General features: G+C 45.8%; 1 protein-coding gene across 1 annotated transcript in view; it reads left to right on the top strand.

Annotated features, from left to right (window-relative positions):
• GRIN2B (glutamate ionotropic receptor NMDA type subunit 2B) overlaps positions 1-20,607 on the top strand; it is a 638,757-nt gene that overhangs the window by 518,809 nt on the left and 99,341 nt on the right. Inside the window, exon 4 of the mRNA XM_040408303.1 lies at positions 5,966-6,174. Within this exon, the coding sequence (XP_040264237.1) occupies positions 5,966-6,174 (209 nt within the window). The remainder of the gene's footprint in view (positions 1-5,965; positions 6,175-20,607) is intronic.

The following is a 20,607-nucleotide window of genomic DNA, read 5'->3' on the forward strand; positions in this document are numbered from 1 at the left end:
CATTTTGATTCAGTCGGGACACAAATGAATCAAACTGAGAGGGGCTACCGTTCCAGGTGATGAAGATATCATCAATATACCGCGCCCACAGTCCAATTCTGGGCAAATCATCCGGATTCCTTTCCCCAAACACCAGGGTCTCCTCCCACCAGCCCAGGAATAAATTAGCATACGACGGGGCACAAGGGCTCCCCATCGCGGTACCCCTGAGCTGGTGGTAGATTTTGTTATCAAAGGAAAAGAAATTCCTGTTGAGGGTGAATTCCAGGATCCGGATGATGAATTGGCTGTGGGCGCGGTATTGACAACCTCGTGATTTAAGGAAAAACTCAACCGCCGCCAATCCCAACCGGTGTGGTATTGAGGAATATAGCGCCTCTACGTCAATACTGGATAACAAGCATTCATTCTCTAGGCATAGACCCTCCAATTGTTTTAGGAGGTCCGTAGTATCCCTGAGATGAGAGGGTAACGTAGTGACAAAAGGTGCTAGGACACGATCAATATAGATCCCCAGGTTTTGATTCAAATTGTCAACCCCTGACACTATTGGCCTTCCTCTCAAGGGGGTTGTCCCCTTATGGACCTTGGGGAGACAATAGAATGTAGACCTGCGGGGGAATTGAGGTAGTAGAAACGTGTACTCTTCCACCGAGATGATCTTTGAACTTTTGGCATCATCAAGGATGGATTTGAGCTCACGCTTGTACATATCTGTAGGGTCCCTTTCTAAGATCTCATAGGTCTCTCTATCGGATAACAGGTTCCTACACATATCCCTATATTGGCCAGAGTCCATGACCACGATGTTGCCCCCTTTGTCGGCTGGTTTAATGACGATATGGGGGTCATTGGCGAGGGAGGAAATCGCGGTGGCCGTGGACTCTGTGCAATTGGAGTAGTGTGAGGAAATCTTAAGGTTTTCCAGGTCATTACTGACCATGTTTAAAAAGACGTCTATGCAGGAGACTTCGCTAGAGCTGGGTGGCATCTTAGTACTCTTACATTTAAGATCTGTGAAGGGGCCAAGGCCTGAGACTGAGTTGTCTAACGTTGATAGTGAATTCAGGAGTTGGACGTCTGTTAACATCTCCACCGGAATACCCAGCTCAAGGCATTGTCGTTTATCAACATATTTAAAATGCTTGTGCCACCTTAACTTCCGAATGAATAGGTTAAGGTCTTTGATGGCAGTAAACCTATCAAACCTAGGGGTGGGCACAAAAGAGAGTCCCAGTTCAAGAGCCATAGTCTCGTCTTCAGAAAGGGAGCGTGAGGACAGATTTATGACCTCTGGTCCTGTGATTGATTTGGCGGGAGTGCCATGCGGCTGCGAAGTGGGTAGTCCAGAGTCTGGTTGGGTTGTCCTAAAAAACGATTTCCTCGTCCTCTATATGAGCCCTTGGGTCGACCTTTTCTGGAGGACCCCTTATTAGGTTGTTTGTTTGTTTTCGGGCCTGTTTCCCTATCTGAGTCGGAGTAATCTGTTTCGGTTGATGACCTTTCAGAGTTACTGGGTCTATTGTCCCTTGTCCCGTTACTCAGGGAGGAATAGATGCGGTTTTCCTTAAAATCAGAAAGGTCACGTATATACTGGCGGTGCTTTCTTTCTTTGAGGTGGTACTGATACTTCTCAAGGGTCAGTTGTAGTTGCTTTTCCCTATTGGAGAATTCTGTCTCCTGTGAGAAGGTCCGCACCACCTCAACTTGTTCCGCAAGCTTCAGGTTAAGGGTGGTCAATGTATTTCTCTCCTCCTCCACCAAAAGTTTCATCAGTCTGAGGAAGCTGTTGGTTGCCTCCTGTTCCCACTTGGTCAGGAACCCTGGGTTACGTGATCGAGCTGATGGGAGGAGAGATATACGGAGACCTCGTGGAACTATACTGTTTTTTATGTAGTTATCCAGACTCTGGACTTCCCACCACGACGTGATTTGCTCCTTATAGACCTGTGTCAGGTCCGTAAAGGCAGTATGAAAAGATGGAAGATACTTTTTTTGATGAAATAACTTCTCAGAAAATATATCTTTGGCCTCATGTAGCCAATGGTCTGCATCAAAGCCTGTTGCCAGGAACCCTGCCATACCACAGTAGGAGAGGATAAGCAAAAAATTGATCAGAGCCCTGATACAATTCAGGCTTTGAATACACTCCAAGTAAATGAGCAGGCAATGGGCCCCTAAGCAAAGGGAGGGGGGAGTGTACTTATTTAAAATATAGCTTTTAATAAGTTATACGATAGTCAGAATAAAAAGGACTCACTAAACGAAAAACATACAAACATGGATAGGACCAATTAGTACCAGGCTGGTACAAATGAAAAATTCTGCTCCGTCTGTGAGGACGCGAGCAGTCTTACCAGACCCTTTGTAGTAGGTGGGTACGGTTCCTTAGTAACCGGAGGCAGGAAAACCTGGGAGTATGCCGGGCGGAGGACGGATGCTTCAGCTGTGCAGTCAGATAGATCAGACAATAGGAGGAGTCCTATATATCCCTATCAAGGTGAGAGGGGCTATTATGCTGCTACCTGTCTATACAGAGCACTCGCCTTGAAAAAGGCGACCCCGTCCGGTAGCCTGTCCCTATGGTGGACCTGTACCCTGGAACTACAGAAGGATTTTTTTCAGTGATGAATGGATGGTGATACTTCCAGTGGTCACCCGACGTGGCACGTTTCTGTCCGTGACTTCTTCAGGGGGAACGACTGCAGGAGGTAACAGTGTAGCCGTAGGTATTTAGCCTTAGGCTAGTTTAGCACTGAGGAAAAAAGACAGGCTATAATGGCCTGTAGACTGCTGAAGCCTGGTTAGGTTGCAGTTGCTGCTTAATCCAGGGTGGAGAGCAGAGTGGCACAGGAGGGGTAGTCCTGTGCAAGACGGTCTGGGGAATCTAGTAATCCCTTTCAAACATGTGCAGCCCCTATGGTTGGGGGTGACAGTATAGACCAGCCGCGATTGTATGTCTCAGAAGTGAGTTTAAATATCCGCGCCTCAGTTCCGTCGCCCCGCCCCCCAGTGACGTCATCGACGCAGGACGCCACCCGGGAGCGCCGCCGTACGTCCAGTCACGTGACCCAGGCATCAGGGAAACCCGAGGAGAGTCACAGTGAACAGGGCAGAGGGCGGACACAGCCAGTGACGTCACACGCCGGCAACACCACTCAGGTGAGGCGGGATTGCGGCAGGGAGTGGGCGGAGACCAATCGTCACACAGCCAGTATCTAGATGGTGTGGTGACGACGTCCGACGCAAAGTGTATGCGTCACCTAGGTTACCAAGTAAATAGTAGTATAGCCTAGATGCGGCTAGTGGCATTTAGTGCAGGATGAACAGGCACAGGCCTGGACGCAGATGATGCTAGAAATGTAACTAGCTAGCTGGGCCACATGAGATAAATATTTAGATATGGGCGCACTATTGTACTGGACAGGGGTGCCATGAGATGATATATCAGGGATCCCTATAACAGTACACAATACAGTGCGACCGCCGTATTATGTGAATGGCAGTCAGAGCAGGACCCGGGCATATCCCCTTCTTCACCCAGGCAGCCCCTCTGATTGGAGCATTTTTCGCTGCCTTAGCCCAAGGCCAAGAGTAAGCGTAAGTGCACAAATCAGCCGTCGCCTTTCACTTTGCCCTGTGTACTGTACCACCATATTGCTATGGCGTTTTTTACTGCAATTATGGAATGCTGGAAAAATCTTTTTAAGTGGTGAATGCCGCAATCTTTATTTCTCTTGTCCCAGAGTAAGCATTTCAGGTATTTTTTTTTAAATGGTTTAATAGAAAACGTCTCTTCAGTAGTGACAACCTGTAGAATAAAGACAACTTATTTTTGTAGCTCCACACATTATGTAAAAAAAAAATTGGAGTTTGCAGTTTTTTTGATTCCCTCCCTGAGAAAAATATAAAAATAAGTCCACAAATTATATGTGCTATTAAAAACTACAATTCATACCCCAAAAAATTCAAGCCTTCATACATCTACATTGTTTGAAAAAAATATATGGCTCTTGGAAAGTGACGCCTCCAAAAATATATTTTTTTCCAGAAAACATTTTTTTATTGTGCAAAAGCAAAAAAGTTAAAATATACTACTATACATAACATATTTGGTATCACCTAAAGTCAACATTTTATTTTACTGCATAGTGAGCAGCAGAAAAAACGGACAGAATTGCTGTGTTCTGCATTGCGTGAAAAACGAGCATGTTCTATATTCTGCATTTTTCACGCAGCCGTGGCCCCATAGAAGTGAATGGGACTTCAGTGAAAAACGCATTGCATCCGCAAGCAAGTGCGGATGCAATGCCTTTTTCATTGATAGTTGCTAGGAGATGTTGTTTGTAAACCTTCAGTTTTTTATCATGCATGTGAAAAACGCATCAAAACGCATTGCACCCACGCAGAAAAAACTGAACGCAATTGCAGACATAACTGACTGAACTTGCTTGCAAAATGGTGCGAGTTTCACTGAACGCATCCGCAGCCAATCCGTCACACTCCTGTGAAAGAGGCCTTAGGCCCCTTTCACACGGGCGAGTATTTCGCGCAGGTGCAATGCGTGAGGTGAACGCATTGCACCCACACTGAATCCTGACCCATTCATTTCAATGGGGCTGCGCACATGAGCGATGTTTTTCACGCATCACTTGTGTGTTGCGTGAAAATTGCAGCATGTTCTATATTCTGCATTTTTCACGCATAGAAGTGAATGGAGCTGCGTGAAAATCGCATCTGTAAGCAAGTGCGGATGCGGTGCGATTTTCACACATGGTTGCTATAGAAACGAGGGATAAGCGACCCAGGACCCCATTTACTTTATTATTTTCCATTATAACATGGTTATAATGGAAAATAATAGCATTCTTTAATACGGAATGCAAAGTCCAATGTCAATTGAGGGTTAAAAAACAATAAAAACATTACTCACCTCATCCACTTGGTCGTGCAGCTGGGATCCTCTTCTTTTTTCTTCTTGAAGGACATTGCGCTCATCACGTGGTGAGCGTGGTGACGTCAGCGCAGGTCCTGCTGAATGAACTTAGAAGGACCTTTTTCAGGTCCTTCATGAAGAATAAAGAAAAGGATCCCGGCTGCGCGATCAAGTGGATGAGGTGAGTAATGTTTTTATTATTTTTTAACCCTCAATTGACATTGGACTTTGCATTCTGTATTAAAGAATGCTATTATTTTCCTTTATAAACATGTTATAATGGAAAATAATAAAATCTACAGAACACCAAACCCAAACCCGAACTTCAGTGAAGAAGTCCGGGTTCGGTTTGGGTACCACATTTAGATTTTTCTCACACGCAAAATGCATTGCACTCGAGCGGGAAAAACTGAACAACAGAACACAATCACAGTCAAAACTGACTCCTCCTCGCACGATTTTCCCTGAAAGCGCCCGCATCGCATCTGGCCCTCACCCCCGATGCCTGTGTGAAAGAGGCTTTAGTGTAGTATCCAGTGGTCCCTACGACTGGAGGACATTCAGCGTTTTTCAGTTTGTGCGCCCTTTAAAATTCAAAGCAATGAATTTGGAGTCAAAAATACTGTTGTAGAAAAAAGCCCTTGCATTATTTTTACATGAAATTTTAATTTAAACCACTCTGCTGCTTAATTAATAATCCAACCTGCGCACGTCTGAACTTTATAGATCTGTTTTAACCGTCAGAACATGAGTTTTGGTGCCCAAATGTAAAATAACGAACATACCATCAGATTTAACAACATTTTCACATCAGAGGTCGTTTCCTGGACAGGTTTTACTTGCATTATGTTATTTAGGAATCTATAAGGAGGTTTAATGAAAGCCGTCAGCCTCTCTGCACAGATTCACTGTATGTCCCTCTAAAATTTTTTTTATTTTTTATGTTGGTTATTTGAAATTGGTATAATTATTATGGTGGCATGGCTTATTAACCTGTTTGTCAATCATCTCTTTTTCTTTTAATTTTAGGTTGGCAAATACAAGGACCGGAGTCTACAAATGAAGTATTACGTGTGGCCAGTGTTTGAACTGTATCCGAATTCAGAGGAGCATAAAGATGAACATCTGAGCATCGTTACATTGGAGGAAGCTCCTTTTGTCATTGTAGAAGATGTTGATCCACTGAGTGGCACCTGCATGAGGAATACAGTTCCCTGCCGCAAGCAGATACGCATTGAGTACGTAGAATGTGCCTTCCTCATTGTTTGACCTCTGATGCTCTGTAAATTGGGCTTCCCTGTGTTGAGATGTTTTGTAATTCCTATGTCCTATGTATCTTTTAAAGGGAGTCTGTCACCATGAAAATACAGCACAATCTGCAGACACCATGTTACAGAGCAGTAGGAGCTAAGCAGATTGACATATAGTTTTATGGGAAAACTTTCAGTAACTAACTAGTAATTAATTCATTGAAAACCCTGCTCTTTCAGTTCTTAGGAGTCATGTAGGCTGTCCTACTCACTCAGGGCCGTCTTTAATATGGATTGGACCCTGGGCAAAAATTTACTTGCGCCCCCTGGATCCCGCCTTCCCACACCTTAGCAGGCAATCACGCCCTCCACCACAACACACACAAAAAATCCACACATGTGGTAGAGTCCAGTGAATGACTGTAAATGCTTCCAGTTCTGAAGACTCCAGCGGCTCAGGATCAGTGCTCTGGGCAGCTGGGCTCAGGCTGGAAGTGGGCACCGCTCTGCAGGAAGGAGACCAGGGCTCGGCTCACCCTAGTGTTACAGGGCACCCCAGCACCCCACAGTATGTAGTATAGCACCCTATAGTATACAGCAACCCACAGTATGCAGTATAGCACCCTATAGTATACAGCACCCCACAGTATGCAGTATAGCACCCTATAGTATACAGCACCACACAGTATGCAGTATCGCACCCTATAGTATACAGCAACCCACAGTATGCAGTATAGCACCCTATAGTATACAGCACCACACAGTATGCAGTTTAGCACCCCACACTATACAGTACCCCACAGTATATAGTAGAGCAGTATAGCAGCCCACAGTATACAGCACCCCACAGTATACAACACCTCACAGTATACAGCACCCCAAACAATACACGATACAGCCCCCCACACTATACAGTACAGCAGTATAGCACTCGACACTATACCGCACCCTCAGTATACATTATACAGGCCCCACAGTATACAGTACAGCAGTATAGCCCCCCCACACTATACAGGCCCCCCACACTATACAGCCCCCCACAGTATACAGGCCCCCACAGTATACAGCCCCCCCCCACAGTATACAGCCCCCCCATAGTATACAGCCCCCCACAGTATACAGGCCCCCACAGTATACAACCCCCCCCCACAGTATACAGCCCCCCCATAGTATACAGGCCCCCACACAGTATACAGGCCCCCACACAGTATACAGGCCCCCACACAGTATACAGCCCACCACACAGTATACAGCCCACCACACAGTATACAGCCCACCACACAGTATACAGTCCCACACAGTATACAGCACCCACACAGTATACAGCCCCCACACAGTATACAGCCCCCACACAGTATACAGTCCCACACAGTATACAGCCCCCCACAGTATACAGCCCCCACAGTATACAGCCCACCACACAGTATACAGCCCCCACACAGTATACAGCCCCCCACAGTATACAGCCCACCACACAGTATACAGCCCACCACACAGTATACAGGCCCCCACACAGTATACAGTCCCACACAGTATACAGTCCCACACAGTATACAGCCCCCCACAGTATACAGCCCACCACTATACAGTAGTTTACAGTATATTAACATAACATGCCCCTGTCACCTTTTTCTGATGTAATCTTCACCCAAAAAAGCTCCACAGTTAACTTCTGCAACACTCCACAGGACCTGTGATGACCTCATAGCCATGTGACCAGTAATTGCTAGGTTACTGGTCACATGGTGATGATGTCATTAAGGTCCTAAATCACAACTTTAACACAGTACGATCATGATGCCTGGAATCCTGGTAGAGCTGACAGCCTGACACCCGGGGCAGTGGCTAGCAGGGCTCAAGAAGCAGCTGCCTTGGGCCCCCCAGGAGCAACTGGGCCCGGGGCAGCTGCCCCTTTTGCCCCTTGGTAAAGACTGCCCTGTACTCACTGATTGACAGCATTTCATGTATGTTTTGTCATGCAGCTTTAGCGGTCAGTCACTGATGGGACCGCCCACATGACTCCAAACCATAGAATCTGTCACTTCCAAACCATAGAAAGTGACAGATTTATATTAATTCATTACAATTTATACTGAATATTTTCCTATTAACCTATATATCAATCTGCTCACTGTGGCAGGCGCAGCACCATGAAGTGCCTTTTGCGCTGTGGCATTAGAATAATTTTGATATCTCTGAATTTTAGTCTAACCAGACTGTCTATTACTCTGCAATTCCTCTAGCGCCGTTCTATGGAAACAGTAGGTTTAAAGAGCACACCAAATGCTTGAAAATAACTACTTTATTAACTTCAACTTTTCTTCATATATAACACTGCCGCCTCCGCAGCAGATAGTCCATGTACAAAACACGTGTTGAAAAGATATCACAAAATGGCGGTATGCAGTTAGCAGTAACTATTTGCAGATTGGTTGAGTATGATCTGGTATGGTTGTATGCAATTTGGATTGCAATATGTTAGTATGGTATTAGTATTAGTTCACAGTTTGCAACTGTAGCTTGCAATTTGTATTTTTACTTTGCAATTGGTGGAACTGTAAGTTAACACACATATAATTGATTCAATATACAGTTCCAATCACAATACTAACAATATATATATATATATTGTTGGTCAAAACACGAATGCTGGATGTCAGTGGCAGCTCTGGCCTGTTGCTGTGGCTGCTTCTACCACCACCCTTCTTCTGCTGCTACTTGTTCCGGCTATAGCAACATTTTTGCCACTGCCCATTCTTTTTGAGGCCCCAGGCAACTGTCTGCTGGCCATAATGTACAGTAAGGGTGCATTCAGACGAAGAAGATGAGGACAGCACGACATGTGCTATCTGCATCCATAGTTCCACTCCATGGCCCGCAAAAAATATAGAGCATGTCCTATTCTTGTGCGGACAAGAATAAGCATTTCTATCATAGGGCTTGCCCTGTCCGTTCCGCAAAATGCGGAATGCACACACCCGGTATCCGTGTTTTACGGATTCGCAATTAGCAGACTGCAAAACACTTACGGTCGCTTGAATGTAGCCTAACTGAATCAGTAATGTAACAGATAAAGTATCAATAGTGTAGCAGGTAGACTAGAAAAACATGCCTATGCAGTGCCTTGCAAAAGTATTCACCCCCTTTTTTTTGTATTTTTTACATTACAGCCTTAAGTTCAATGTTTTGTTAATCCGAATTTTATGTGATGGGTCAGGACACAATAGTCTAAGTTGGTGAAGTGAAATGAGAAAAATATATAAATAAAACTATTGTTCAGAAATAGAAAACAGAAAATTGGCATGTGCGTATGTATTCACCCCCTTTGTTAGGAAGCCCATAAAAAGCTCTGATGCAACCAATTACCTTCAGAAGTCACATAATTAGTGAGATGATGTCCCCCTGTGTGCAATCTAAGTGTCACATTATGTGTCATTACATATACACACCTTTTTTTTAAAGGCCCCAGAGGCTGCAACACCTAAGCAAGAGGCATCACTAACCAAACACTGCCATGAAGACCAAGGAACTCTCCAAACAAGTAAGGGACAATGTTGTGGAAAAGTCAGGGTTAAGTTATAAAAAAATATCCAAATCTTTGATGATCCCCAGGAGCACCATCAAATCTATCATAACCAAATGGAAAGAATATGGCACAACAGCAAACCTGCTAAGAGACGGCCGCCCACCAAAATTCACAGACCGGGCAAGGGGGGCATTAATAAGAGAGGCAGCACAGAGACCTAAGGTAACCATGGGGGAGCTACAGAGTTCCACAGCAGAGACTGGAGTATCTGTACATAGGACTTAAATAAGCCATACGCTCCATAGAGTTAGACTTTGTGGCAGAGTGGCAAGAAGAAAGCCATTACTTTCAGCTAAAAACAAAAAGGCACATTGTGATTTTGCGAAAAAGCATGTGACAGACTCCCAAAATATATAGAGGAAGGTGCTCTGGTCTGATGAGACTAAAATTGAACTTTTTGGCCATCAAATAAAATGCTATGTCTGGCGCAAACCCAACACATCCCATCACCCAAAGAACACCATCCCCACAGTGAAACAAGGTCGTGGCAGCATCATGCTGTGGGGATGTTTTTCAACAGCCAGGGCTGGGAAACTGGTCAGAGTTGAGGGAAAAATGGACGGTGCTAAATACAGGGATATTCTTGAGCAAAACCTGTACCACTCTGTGTGTGATTTGAGGCTAGGACGGAGGTTCACCTTCCAGCAGGACAATGACCCCAAACACACTGCTAAAGCAACACTTGAGTGGTTTAAGGCGAAACATGTAAATGTATTGGAATGGCCTAGTCAAAGCCCAGATCTCAATCCAACAGAAAATCTGTGGTCAGACTTAAAGATTGCTGTTCACAAGGTCAAGCAATCCAAGTTGAAGGAGCTGGAGCTGTTTTGCAAGGAGGAATGGGCAAAAATCCCAGTGGTAAGATGTGGCAAGCTCGTAGACACTTATCCAATGCGACTTGGAGCAATGCTGTCCGGAACCCCTGATGAAGCCAGATTAGCTGGCTAAACATGTTGGGGGACAGAGTTTAGTGTTTTTTAGCTTCTGAAACCTGTCTGTTCCAAGTGAAAAGTGCAGTCTAGCATCAGTACAGTTCCAATAGCGAATAGTGGCTGAATTATATTAACATACACAGGAAGTTTAAGCACTGAGTGCTATATAGCTAGCAAGTGTGTGACCTGGGGAATGCACCTCTATTGGTCATAACAACTATAGCACATCAAGCTCACTACAGACTAGGCATCAGATAGTTTTAATCCTCTTTAGCTCACAGTTATTTAAGTATTTCTTAAACACTTTATTAAAAGTTAAGTTTTATAATCTGGGACAAGTGAGGTTAGGCTTTAGTTGTTGATGATTTATGAAACCCTTCCCAGCTAGGGTCGTAATTGTTCATTATATTCCCTGCCCATGCCACGCCCATAATTTTAGAACTGGCGAAGTCGCAGATAGAGGCGCAACTAATCGGTGTGCCGCCATATGCACCTGAAATACGCCTGATTTAGTCGTATTTCAGTTTAGTAAATGACCCCCTAAGTGTTTTTGCCCTACTGACCCAAGTTAGTTTTTTACAGTTTATTTGGAATATAATTATATTGTGGTCACAGTCACCAAAGTTTTCATGGACAGTGAGATTTCCCACAAGCTCTGCATTGCTAGATATTACTAGATCTAGCATTTTGTTTATGGCAGCCTTTTCCTAGCATGCTTAAAAAAGAATGTGATAGCCGAAATGATTCGCGACGCAGGATTAAAGAGGGAATTCTTAATATCCATTGGGTGTCCATGGGTTTCCTGGTACCCCAGTTTGTCAGTTGTCACATCCAATCCCATTGGGGTGAATGAGATGACTTGTAGTACCGGGCACAGCTGCCTACATTCTGACTACATTCTGTTGATTTAGAAGGGGTTCAAATCACTACCAAAGGATAGGACATCAATGTTTAACGCCTGGAGAACCCCTTTACCCTGTTCTAGTTAAAGTTTCATCTAAATAAGAATATCACTTGTCGGAGACATAAAATTATTAGTGATTATCGAGCATGCTCGGCTGAACACCAGTTTGGCTTGAGCATCTTGATGCTCGGCACATGGCGGTATTCGGCCTAATACTGTATGTGCCCAAGCATAATGCTCAAGTCTCCGCCCCGCATATCTGTGCCATACAGTGTACTTTTTCCATAGACAGTATCCGCTGCGGACAGTGACATTAGCTGCGCCACATCTCCTGTGTAAAGTGTGTGTATCCCAAAAATGTCTGTGACATACAGTGTACTTTTTCTGTAAACGATGTCTGCTGCGGACAGTGACATCACTAGCGCCATATCTGCAGTGTAATCTGTGCGCAGAAAAAATTTGTCTGTGACATCCAGTGTACATTTTCTGTAGACGGTGTCCACTTCTGACAGCTGCATGTCATCCCCTGAAGACGCCGAGTATACGGCGAAACATTTAGGGATGCAGGATTAAAGATTTTATTTCAGGGACAACCAGGCAGGGACCCACTAGTGGGAAATTGTAATCAGACAGTGTGAGATTCAGAGACTCTTGCAAAGATTTGAGACTCAAGGTGTGGCACAATTCCGCCCTGACAAGTCTAATATAGATACGTATAATGTAACAAGCACAAGGTTGATCCCGAACCCTGATCTCCCTGAGGAATTTTAATTTGTGAGTTCCCAAGTGATAAGTGTATCTTTAAAAAAATTGATTAATAAAGATGTTATTTTATGTTTACTAGTCAGTGAGGATGAAATAGTTACGCTTAGGTCCAAGGGACCATTTAACCTCTTAGTATTAATAAATATAGCGTCGCAACCTCCTGAGGGATCATTTTTTAGTTGTTAAAATCACTTCTGACAGTGACATTACGAGCGCCACATCTCCAGTTTAAAGTGTGCGGTTAAAAAAATGTATCTGTGACATACAGTGTACTTTTTCAATAGACGGTGTCCGCTTCTGACAGTGACATAACCAGCACCACATCTGCAGTGTAACGTGTGCACTGAAAAATTATATCTGTGACATACAGTGTACTTTTTCCATAGACTGTGTCTGCTGCGGACAATGACATTACCAGCGCCACATCTGCAGTGCAACGTGTGAGCTGAAAAAAATTATCTGTGACATACAGTGTACTTTTTTGCGTAGACGCTGCGGACAGTGACATTACTGGTGGTACCTCTCCTGTATAACGTTTCCTCATCCCAAATACCTGTGACATTCCCTGTAATTTTTCATTAGCCGCTGGTAACAGTATTTACATTATCTGCGGGATATCTCCTGTCTGACGTTTCCACATCCCAAATACCTTTTTAAATTTGTTTGTGCATACACTTCCAAATCCTACGCTACTGTACGTGTGACAGATCATCATCAATATATATTATATTGTAACGGTTGCGTACACACACACACAGGGGGGAGGGAAGTGACCACTGCGCTCCACCCTTACCCCTGGCCCTGCCTACTTGCCTCGCGAGTCCTAATGACAGGGGACAACTGGACGGCAATCCCTAACTTGGAATAAGTGCAGGGATGACAGACAGATAAACAACAGGACGTGAACGGACCGAGTCAATACCAGGAAAGCTACAAAGTACAAATGGAGCAAGCAGAGAATTGTCAGGAGAAGCCGGGGTCATAAATACCAGGAGAGACGTGAAGTACCAAAGGAGTTAGCAGAGGAACGTCAGGAGGAAGCCGGGGTCAGAATACCAGGATAGTAGCAAAGTACACAAGGATCAGGCAGAGGATCGTCAGGAATTCAGCAGGAGGTAAGTACGCCAGGAAAGACCAAATCACAGGTGGAACCTAAATTAACAGGCAACCTGTGGCCAGCAGGCTGCCTGTATTTATAGTGGGGAGTGAGGGTCATGTGACGTGGCCAGCGTCACATGACCGACAGACCAACCAGTCGAGCACCGAGTGATCAGCTCGGCGCTCAAGGCAGACTAGGAGCAGGGAGCCACCCAGCTAGTAAAGCCGCCCTGGGAATGAGGTCAAACCCAGATCCTCATTCCCAAAGCTAAGCAACAGGTCTGCGGGCAATGGGGGACCGAGTGCACCCTCGGAACCCCGTTACATATATAGCATTTAATATGAAGAAGGCGAGCAGTAAGGGACAGGGCAGTGGCCGTTATGCTGATGGTGCATGCAGAGGCTGTGGCCCTGGGCACGGTGGAACTGTACAGAGCAAAAGAAAAACAATCATCCACAATACCTAGCTTCATGTCCCAGTTTGCAGGTTTGTGCAGGACACCACTCTTGAAGTCAGACCAGTGCGACCAGGTGGTTGGTTGGATTGCATAAGATAATGCTTTCAGTCGGTTAAGCACCACCCTGTCTTCCACCAAGTCCAGTCTCCGTACCCAAGAGTCTGCTCAACCCAATCCTCACCCTGATCTTTCTTCCTCCCACCATGGAGAGTCTGGGCAAACATGTGATCTCACATTCGGATATTCCGAGGAGCTCTTTTCAGCGCCATTCCTTGATTTGGCCCTCTCGCCAAGCACGCTTGAAGAGGGACAGATCTTGTGCCCTGATTCCCAAACTCTTGAGCATCCACAATCACAAGAAGATGACGGTGGGGAATGGCAATTACTGTTTACTGTGGTGGATGATGATGAGACACAGTTGCCAATAACTCAACAGCAATTAATTTCTCAAGAGGTTGATGAAGAGGATGAGACACAGTTGTCAATCACTGAGGTAGTGGTTAGGTCATCAAGTCAGGAGAATGAGCAGAGTGAGGAAGTGGAAGAGGAGGTGGAGGACGATGAAGTCACTGACCCAACCTGGGAAGGTGGAATGCCGAGCGAGGACAGCAGTACAGAGGGAAAGGGATCTGCTGCACTGCAAAAGGCTGGAAGAGGCAGTGGGGTTGCAAAAGGGAGAATGTGGGCCACACCAAACAAGCCCGCAACTGTTCCCCGGAGCACCCCCTTGCGGAAATCTCCCTTGCCAAGGGGTAGGTGTTCCGCAGTCTGCCACTTTTTTGAGGAAAGTTCAGACAACAAAAGAATTGTAATTTGCAACCCGTGCCATACAAAAATTAGCAGGGGCGAGAACACTAGCAACCTCACCACCACCAGCATGATCCGCCACATGGCATCAAAGCACTCTAATAGGTGGGCCGAACACCTAGGTCCACAATCTGTGTCTGTGGGTCACACCACTGCCTGTTCTTACCCTGTGTTACGTGCTGGCCAATCCCCTGTCGAAGGCGCAGGCCCGGATGCCTCCCGCGCTGCACCTGGACCTTTGCAAGCACCATCAGCGACCACATCCTCTTCCGTGTCCTAGCGCAGCATACAAATGTCCTTAACCAAGGCATTTGAACGCAAGCGCAAATAACCAGCCACACACCCACAGGCGAAAGCACTAAATGAGCAGCTTTCCAAATTACTGGCCCTGGAAAAGTTGCCATTTAGGCTTGTGGACACTGAGGCCTTCCACAGCCTGATTTCGGCAGCCGTCCCGCATTACGTAGTACCCAGCCAACATGTAACATCACACGTGCCCTGACCAATGCATTTACTGGGAAGGTCCACTTAACCACGGACACATGGACAAGTGCATTCGGCTAGGGACTCTATATTTCCCTGACGGCACACTGGTTGAATGTTGTGGAGGCCGGGAGCAAGTCGTACCCTGGGATGGAACAGCTGCTACCAACGCCAAGGATTGCGGGCCCTACGTCGATCAGGGTTTCCACCAGCACCTACGTTAGTGGCTCCAACCCCCACTTCTCCTCCTCCTCCACCTCCTCCTCCACTTCCACCTCCGAATTATACACGTGCTGTACTAGTCAGTCATAAGTCGGTAGCTCGAAGCAGTGGGGAAGCGGCAACAGGCCGAGCTGAAGCTGATATGCTTAGGGGACAAACAGCACACCGCCGCAGAGCTGTGGCAGGAGAAAAGAGACCAGACTGAGCTCTGGCTCTCGCCACTCAACCTAGAACCAGGCATGGTTGTGTCTGATAATGGCCATAACTTGGTGGCGGCATTGGAGCTCGGCAAGCTCACACACATCCCATGCCTAGCCCATGTCTTAAACTTAGTGGTTCAGAGGTCTCTCAAAACCTACCCCAGTTTGCCTCCGCGTGTGTGCACATTTCCACAAGTCATCAACAGCTTCAGACGGTCTGTCAACGCTGCAGCAGCGCTGGAAATTGTCAGCTCAATGGCTGTTGTGTGACGTTAGCACACGCTGGAACTTCACGTTCCAAATGTTGGCCAGGCTTTATGAGCAGCAGAGGGCAGTAGTGGAATACCAGCTGCAACATGGTCGTCACCTTCCCAATCAGCTTCCGCTATTCACAAGCGAGGAGTGGGCATGGAAGTTTGACCTGTGTGTGGTTTTAAGAAACTTTGAGGAATCAACACAGACGCTGAGTGGTGATAACGCTATTATCAGCGTATCCATCCCACTTCTGTGTCTACTCAAACGCTCGCTGCTCACAATGAAGGCAGACGCTTTGCATGTGGAAGAGGTGGAAACGGTGGAAGACATTACACAGGGTGATAGCCAGACCACCCTCAGTTCGTCTTCTCGGCACGAATTGGACGATGAAGAGGAGGAGGAGCAGGAGACGGTTGTCTCCGCTACAGAGGGTAGTACCCATGAAAGTTTAATTCCATCTGTTCAGCGTGGGTGGGCAGAAGAGCAGGAAGAGGATGAGGAGATTGAGTGATCCTCCTGATGACGACAGCGAAGTCTTGCCTGTTGTTACTCTGGCACACATGGCTGACTTCATGTTAGGCTGCCTTTCCCACGACCCGCGCGTTATATGCATTTTAGACAACACAGATTACTGGTTGTTCACCCTTCTCAACCCCCGCTACAAAGATAACTTCTCATCTCTCATTCCTCTGGTGTGGAGGACGAGCAAAACGGTGCAATACCAGAAGATCCTTGTTGAAAAATTGCTCCAAAAATTTCCATATGACAACTCTGCCGGCAAAGTTCATAGTTCCTTGGCCAACCGAGGAGGGGAGACGAGGGGAACACACAGCAGTTCCAACAGAGGCAGGGCAACACTCTCCAATGCCTGGGACAGTTTCATTTCACCCCGCCAGCACTCTCACCCTGATGCACGGCCTAGTGTCACAAGGAGGGAAACATTTTGGAAGATGGTGAAGGAGTACATAGCAGACCGTGTCAGCGTCCTCATTGATCCCTCAGTGCCATACAACTACTGGGTGTCCAAGCTGGACACATGGCACAAACTGCCGCTCTACGCCTTGGAGGTGCTGGCCTGCCCTGCAGCCAGCATTTTGTCTGAGCGGGTATTTAGTGCTGCTGTGGCATTATAACAGATAAGCGTATCCGCCTGTCATGTCAACTGAAAATGCTGACAGGTTGACTCATAAAAATGAACAAGGCCTGGATTGACCATGACTTCTCCACTCCTCCAGAGGAAAGCTGATGAACATAAAGGCTCTTTAAATTTGTTGTTTATAATGTACTGAATACACTGCATTCCTATGCACCCCTTCCACCACAAACAAGGGTATATGGTTGAATCTTCCTTTTCTCATCCTCCTCCTCCTCTTCCATCATTTCAACATGCTTATTTGTCGCATATAATGCCCTTACATATATGCCCTTCGCATATAATGTTTTATAGGGTCAGCTAAGCTGCAGGCCCTCGCATATAATTTTTTAGAGTGTCAGCTCACCAGCAGGCCCTCACCTACAATGTTTTACAGGGTCAGCTCACCAGCAGGCTCTCACCAAAAATCTTTTACAGGGTCAGCTCACAAGCAGGCCCTCGCATATAATGTTTTACAGGGTAAGCTCACCAGCAGGCCCTTGCATATAATTTTTTACAGGGTCAGCTCACCTAAAGACCCTCACATATAATGTTTTAGAGGGCCAGCTCATCTGCAGGACCTCACCTACAACCTTTTTAGAGAGTCAGCTCACCAGCAGGCCCTCACCTACAATCTTTTACAGGGTCAGATTACCAGCAGGCCCGCACCTAAAATCTTTTACAGGGTCAGCTTACCAGCAGGACCGCACCTACAATATTTTACAGGGTCAGCTCACCAGCAGGCCCTTGCATATAATGTTTTACAGGGTCAGCTCACCAGCAGGCCCTCGCATATAATTTTTTAGAGGGTCAGCTCACCAGCAGGCCTTCAACTACAACCTTTTAGAGGGTCAGCTCACCAGCAGGCCCTCACCTACAATCTTTTACAGGGTCAGCTCACCTGCAGGCCCGCATCTAAAATCTTTCACAGGGTCAGCTAACCTGCAGGCCCTCGCATATAATGTTTTAGAGGGTCAGCTCACCAGCAGGCCCTCACCTACAATCTTTTACAGGGTCAGCTTACCTGCAGGCCCACTCATATAATGTTTTACAGGGTCCGCTCACCTGCATTCCCTCACCTACAAGTCCAGTCTCACTATCCAAGAGTCTGGTCAACAGAATCATCACCGCCGGGGGTCGCGTAACTAGTTATCACAGAGGAGTCTCGTTCGTTATCGGAATTAACCAGACAAATGGCTCCACCAACTAAGAACGTCCATGCACCTTCACCCACAGAATCAAAAAAGAGCTATCAATCTGTCAATCCTTTCCGTGTCTGGGCCAGATGCGGTTTCCCGTGTTGAGTCAAATTAAGCCGCAGGCTCCACTCCTGGTGGTGTCCTTCCGTCAATTCCTTTAAGTTTTAGCTTTGCAATTATACTCCCCCGGGGACCCAAAGACTTTGGTTTCCCGGAAACTTCTCAGCGGATCATGGGAATAACGCAGCTGGATCGCCGGTCAGCATTGTTTATGGTCGGAACTACGACGGTATCTGATCGTCTTCGAACCTCCGACTTTCATTTTTGATTAATGAAAACATTCTTGGCAAATGCTTTCGCTTTGGTTTGTCTTGCGCCGGTCCAAGAATTTCACCTCTAGAGGCGCAATACGGATGCCCCCATTCGTCCCTCTTAATCATGGTCTTAGTTCTGAAAACCAACAAAATAGAACCGGAGTCCTATTCCATTATTCCTAGCTGAAGTATTCAGGCGTCCCAGCCTGCTTTGAACACTGTAAATTTTTTCAATGGTCAGCTAAGCAGTAGGCACTCTCCCATAATTTTTTAAATGGTCAGCTCAGCAGCAGGCCCTCAACCATAATTTTTTCGATGGTCAGCTCAGCAGCAGACCCTTACCCATAATGTTTTAGAGTGTCAGCTCAGCAGCAGGCCCTCGCCCCTAATGTTTTAGATGGGCAGATCAGCAGGCCCTTGCTCCAAATGTTTTAGAGGGTCACCAGCAGACCATCAATCATAATTTTTCATGGATGTGTATGATTTCCTCCTTTATGTGTAACAAAGGGTGTATTGGAGTGCCGATTCCTTGTAATTTTTGGCAGCCATTTCACTTAGTGCATAGGCTTTATAAGTGTAGGAGTCCCACTACATGAACAGTTGTACCACAATGTGAATGAGGTCCACCTTTATGTGATATACAGGTTGTATTGGAGTTCCTCTTTCTTGTAATTTTTGGCAGAACTTGCACTTTATATGCAAGTAAAATCGATTTTATCTTTGGTTTTGTGCATATTATTATCAGTCTGTAAAAGTGGCATACTACTCGCACAACATCGTTCCCAGCAGTGACCTGGGAGTCCAAGATGCATCCAGACATCCTCCCCATGCTGTTCCAGAACCATTTTGGTGATGTTTCCATCAATTTCTGACCTTTTCCTATGAACCAGGCACCCTCCGTTCTTCAGAGCAGGGGGTGCCTGGTTTAATGCTTGGGTTCTCCCATTGACTTCCATTATACTGGGGTGCTCGATAGAGCATCCCAATGTGTTCGGCCAGAGCACCCGAGCACTTTGGTGCTCGATCAACACTAAAAATTATATATTTAAAGTTGTAAACTTATTTTTATTTAAAAGCATGGTTCCACTTTAAAATTCATGGATTTTGTCAAGCTGTCTAACAATTCCTCAACAGCAGCTAATGAAGCATAGCTTTAAGATCTATTGATTAACCTTTTCAGTACAAAGTCAATAGTCTCCTCAGAGCACCATAGGTGTTTGCAATGAAGTAAGTCTGACTTTTCTCTGGAATGAAAAAGTTAAATCTATTTACATAGAACTCGATCGCAGATTCTATTATGAATAACAAAGCAACAAACTATAATTGTGTGACATAGCACATTGTTAGTGACTAAACTTGAGGTAGACATACTGGGGGTAAATTTGTCATGAGGGGAAGACAGTTTTGCCTTAATATATGCCAAATGTATCAATAATCGCTCTGTGTCCTTAACCCCTTGATGACATCCGCTGCACATATATGGCGGATGTTATCTCTTTAAAGATAGCTCCTGCTCCTGAGCAGTACCATAGCTGCTGGATACTTTCTGTTTCACAAAGTAGACACCCAGGGAAAATTACTGTGATCAGCGAAAACGCCAATCGTAGACATTTGACCCCCCCCCCATCATGGCATCTGATGTGGCTTTCCCTGGGAGGTCTGCTGGAACGGGAGATAAGGGAAGGCACTACTTAGTGGTGATACGCCTGAACCTGTACAAGGCTACCAGTCCTATCACAAGTTTATTCCAAAATAGGCCAGCGGGTGGCAGCACTACACATAGTAACATAGTTTATAAGGCCTAAAAGAGACATTTGGCCATCTAGTTCAGCCTGTTATCCTGCAAGTTGCATGGCTACAGCAGCGAGGAGGAGAGGAGTGGTGGTGCTGGAATGGAGAGGGTTCAGGATAGTAAGTATAATTTTTTTATTATTATTTTTATTATAAAACTGCCCCTGACGATTAAAAAAAAAAACATACAGGGTATTAGTGATGAGCGGCAGGGGCTATATTCGAATTCACAATATTTCACAAATATTTTGTAGAATTCGAGATTTTATTGAATG

The sequence above is a fragment of the Bufo bufo genome, chromosome 9, assembly GCF_905171765.1.
Source record: "Bufo bufo chromosome 9, aBufBuf1.1, whole genome shotgun sequence".
NCBI classification, from domain to species: domain Eukaryota; kingdom Metazoa; phylum Chordata; class Amphibia; order Anura; family Bufonidae; genus Bufo; species Bufo bufo.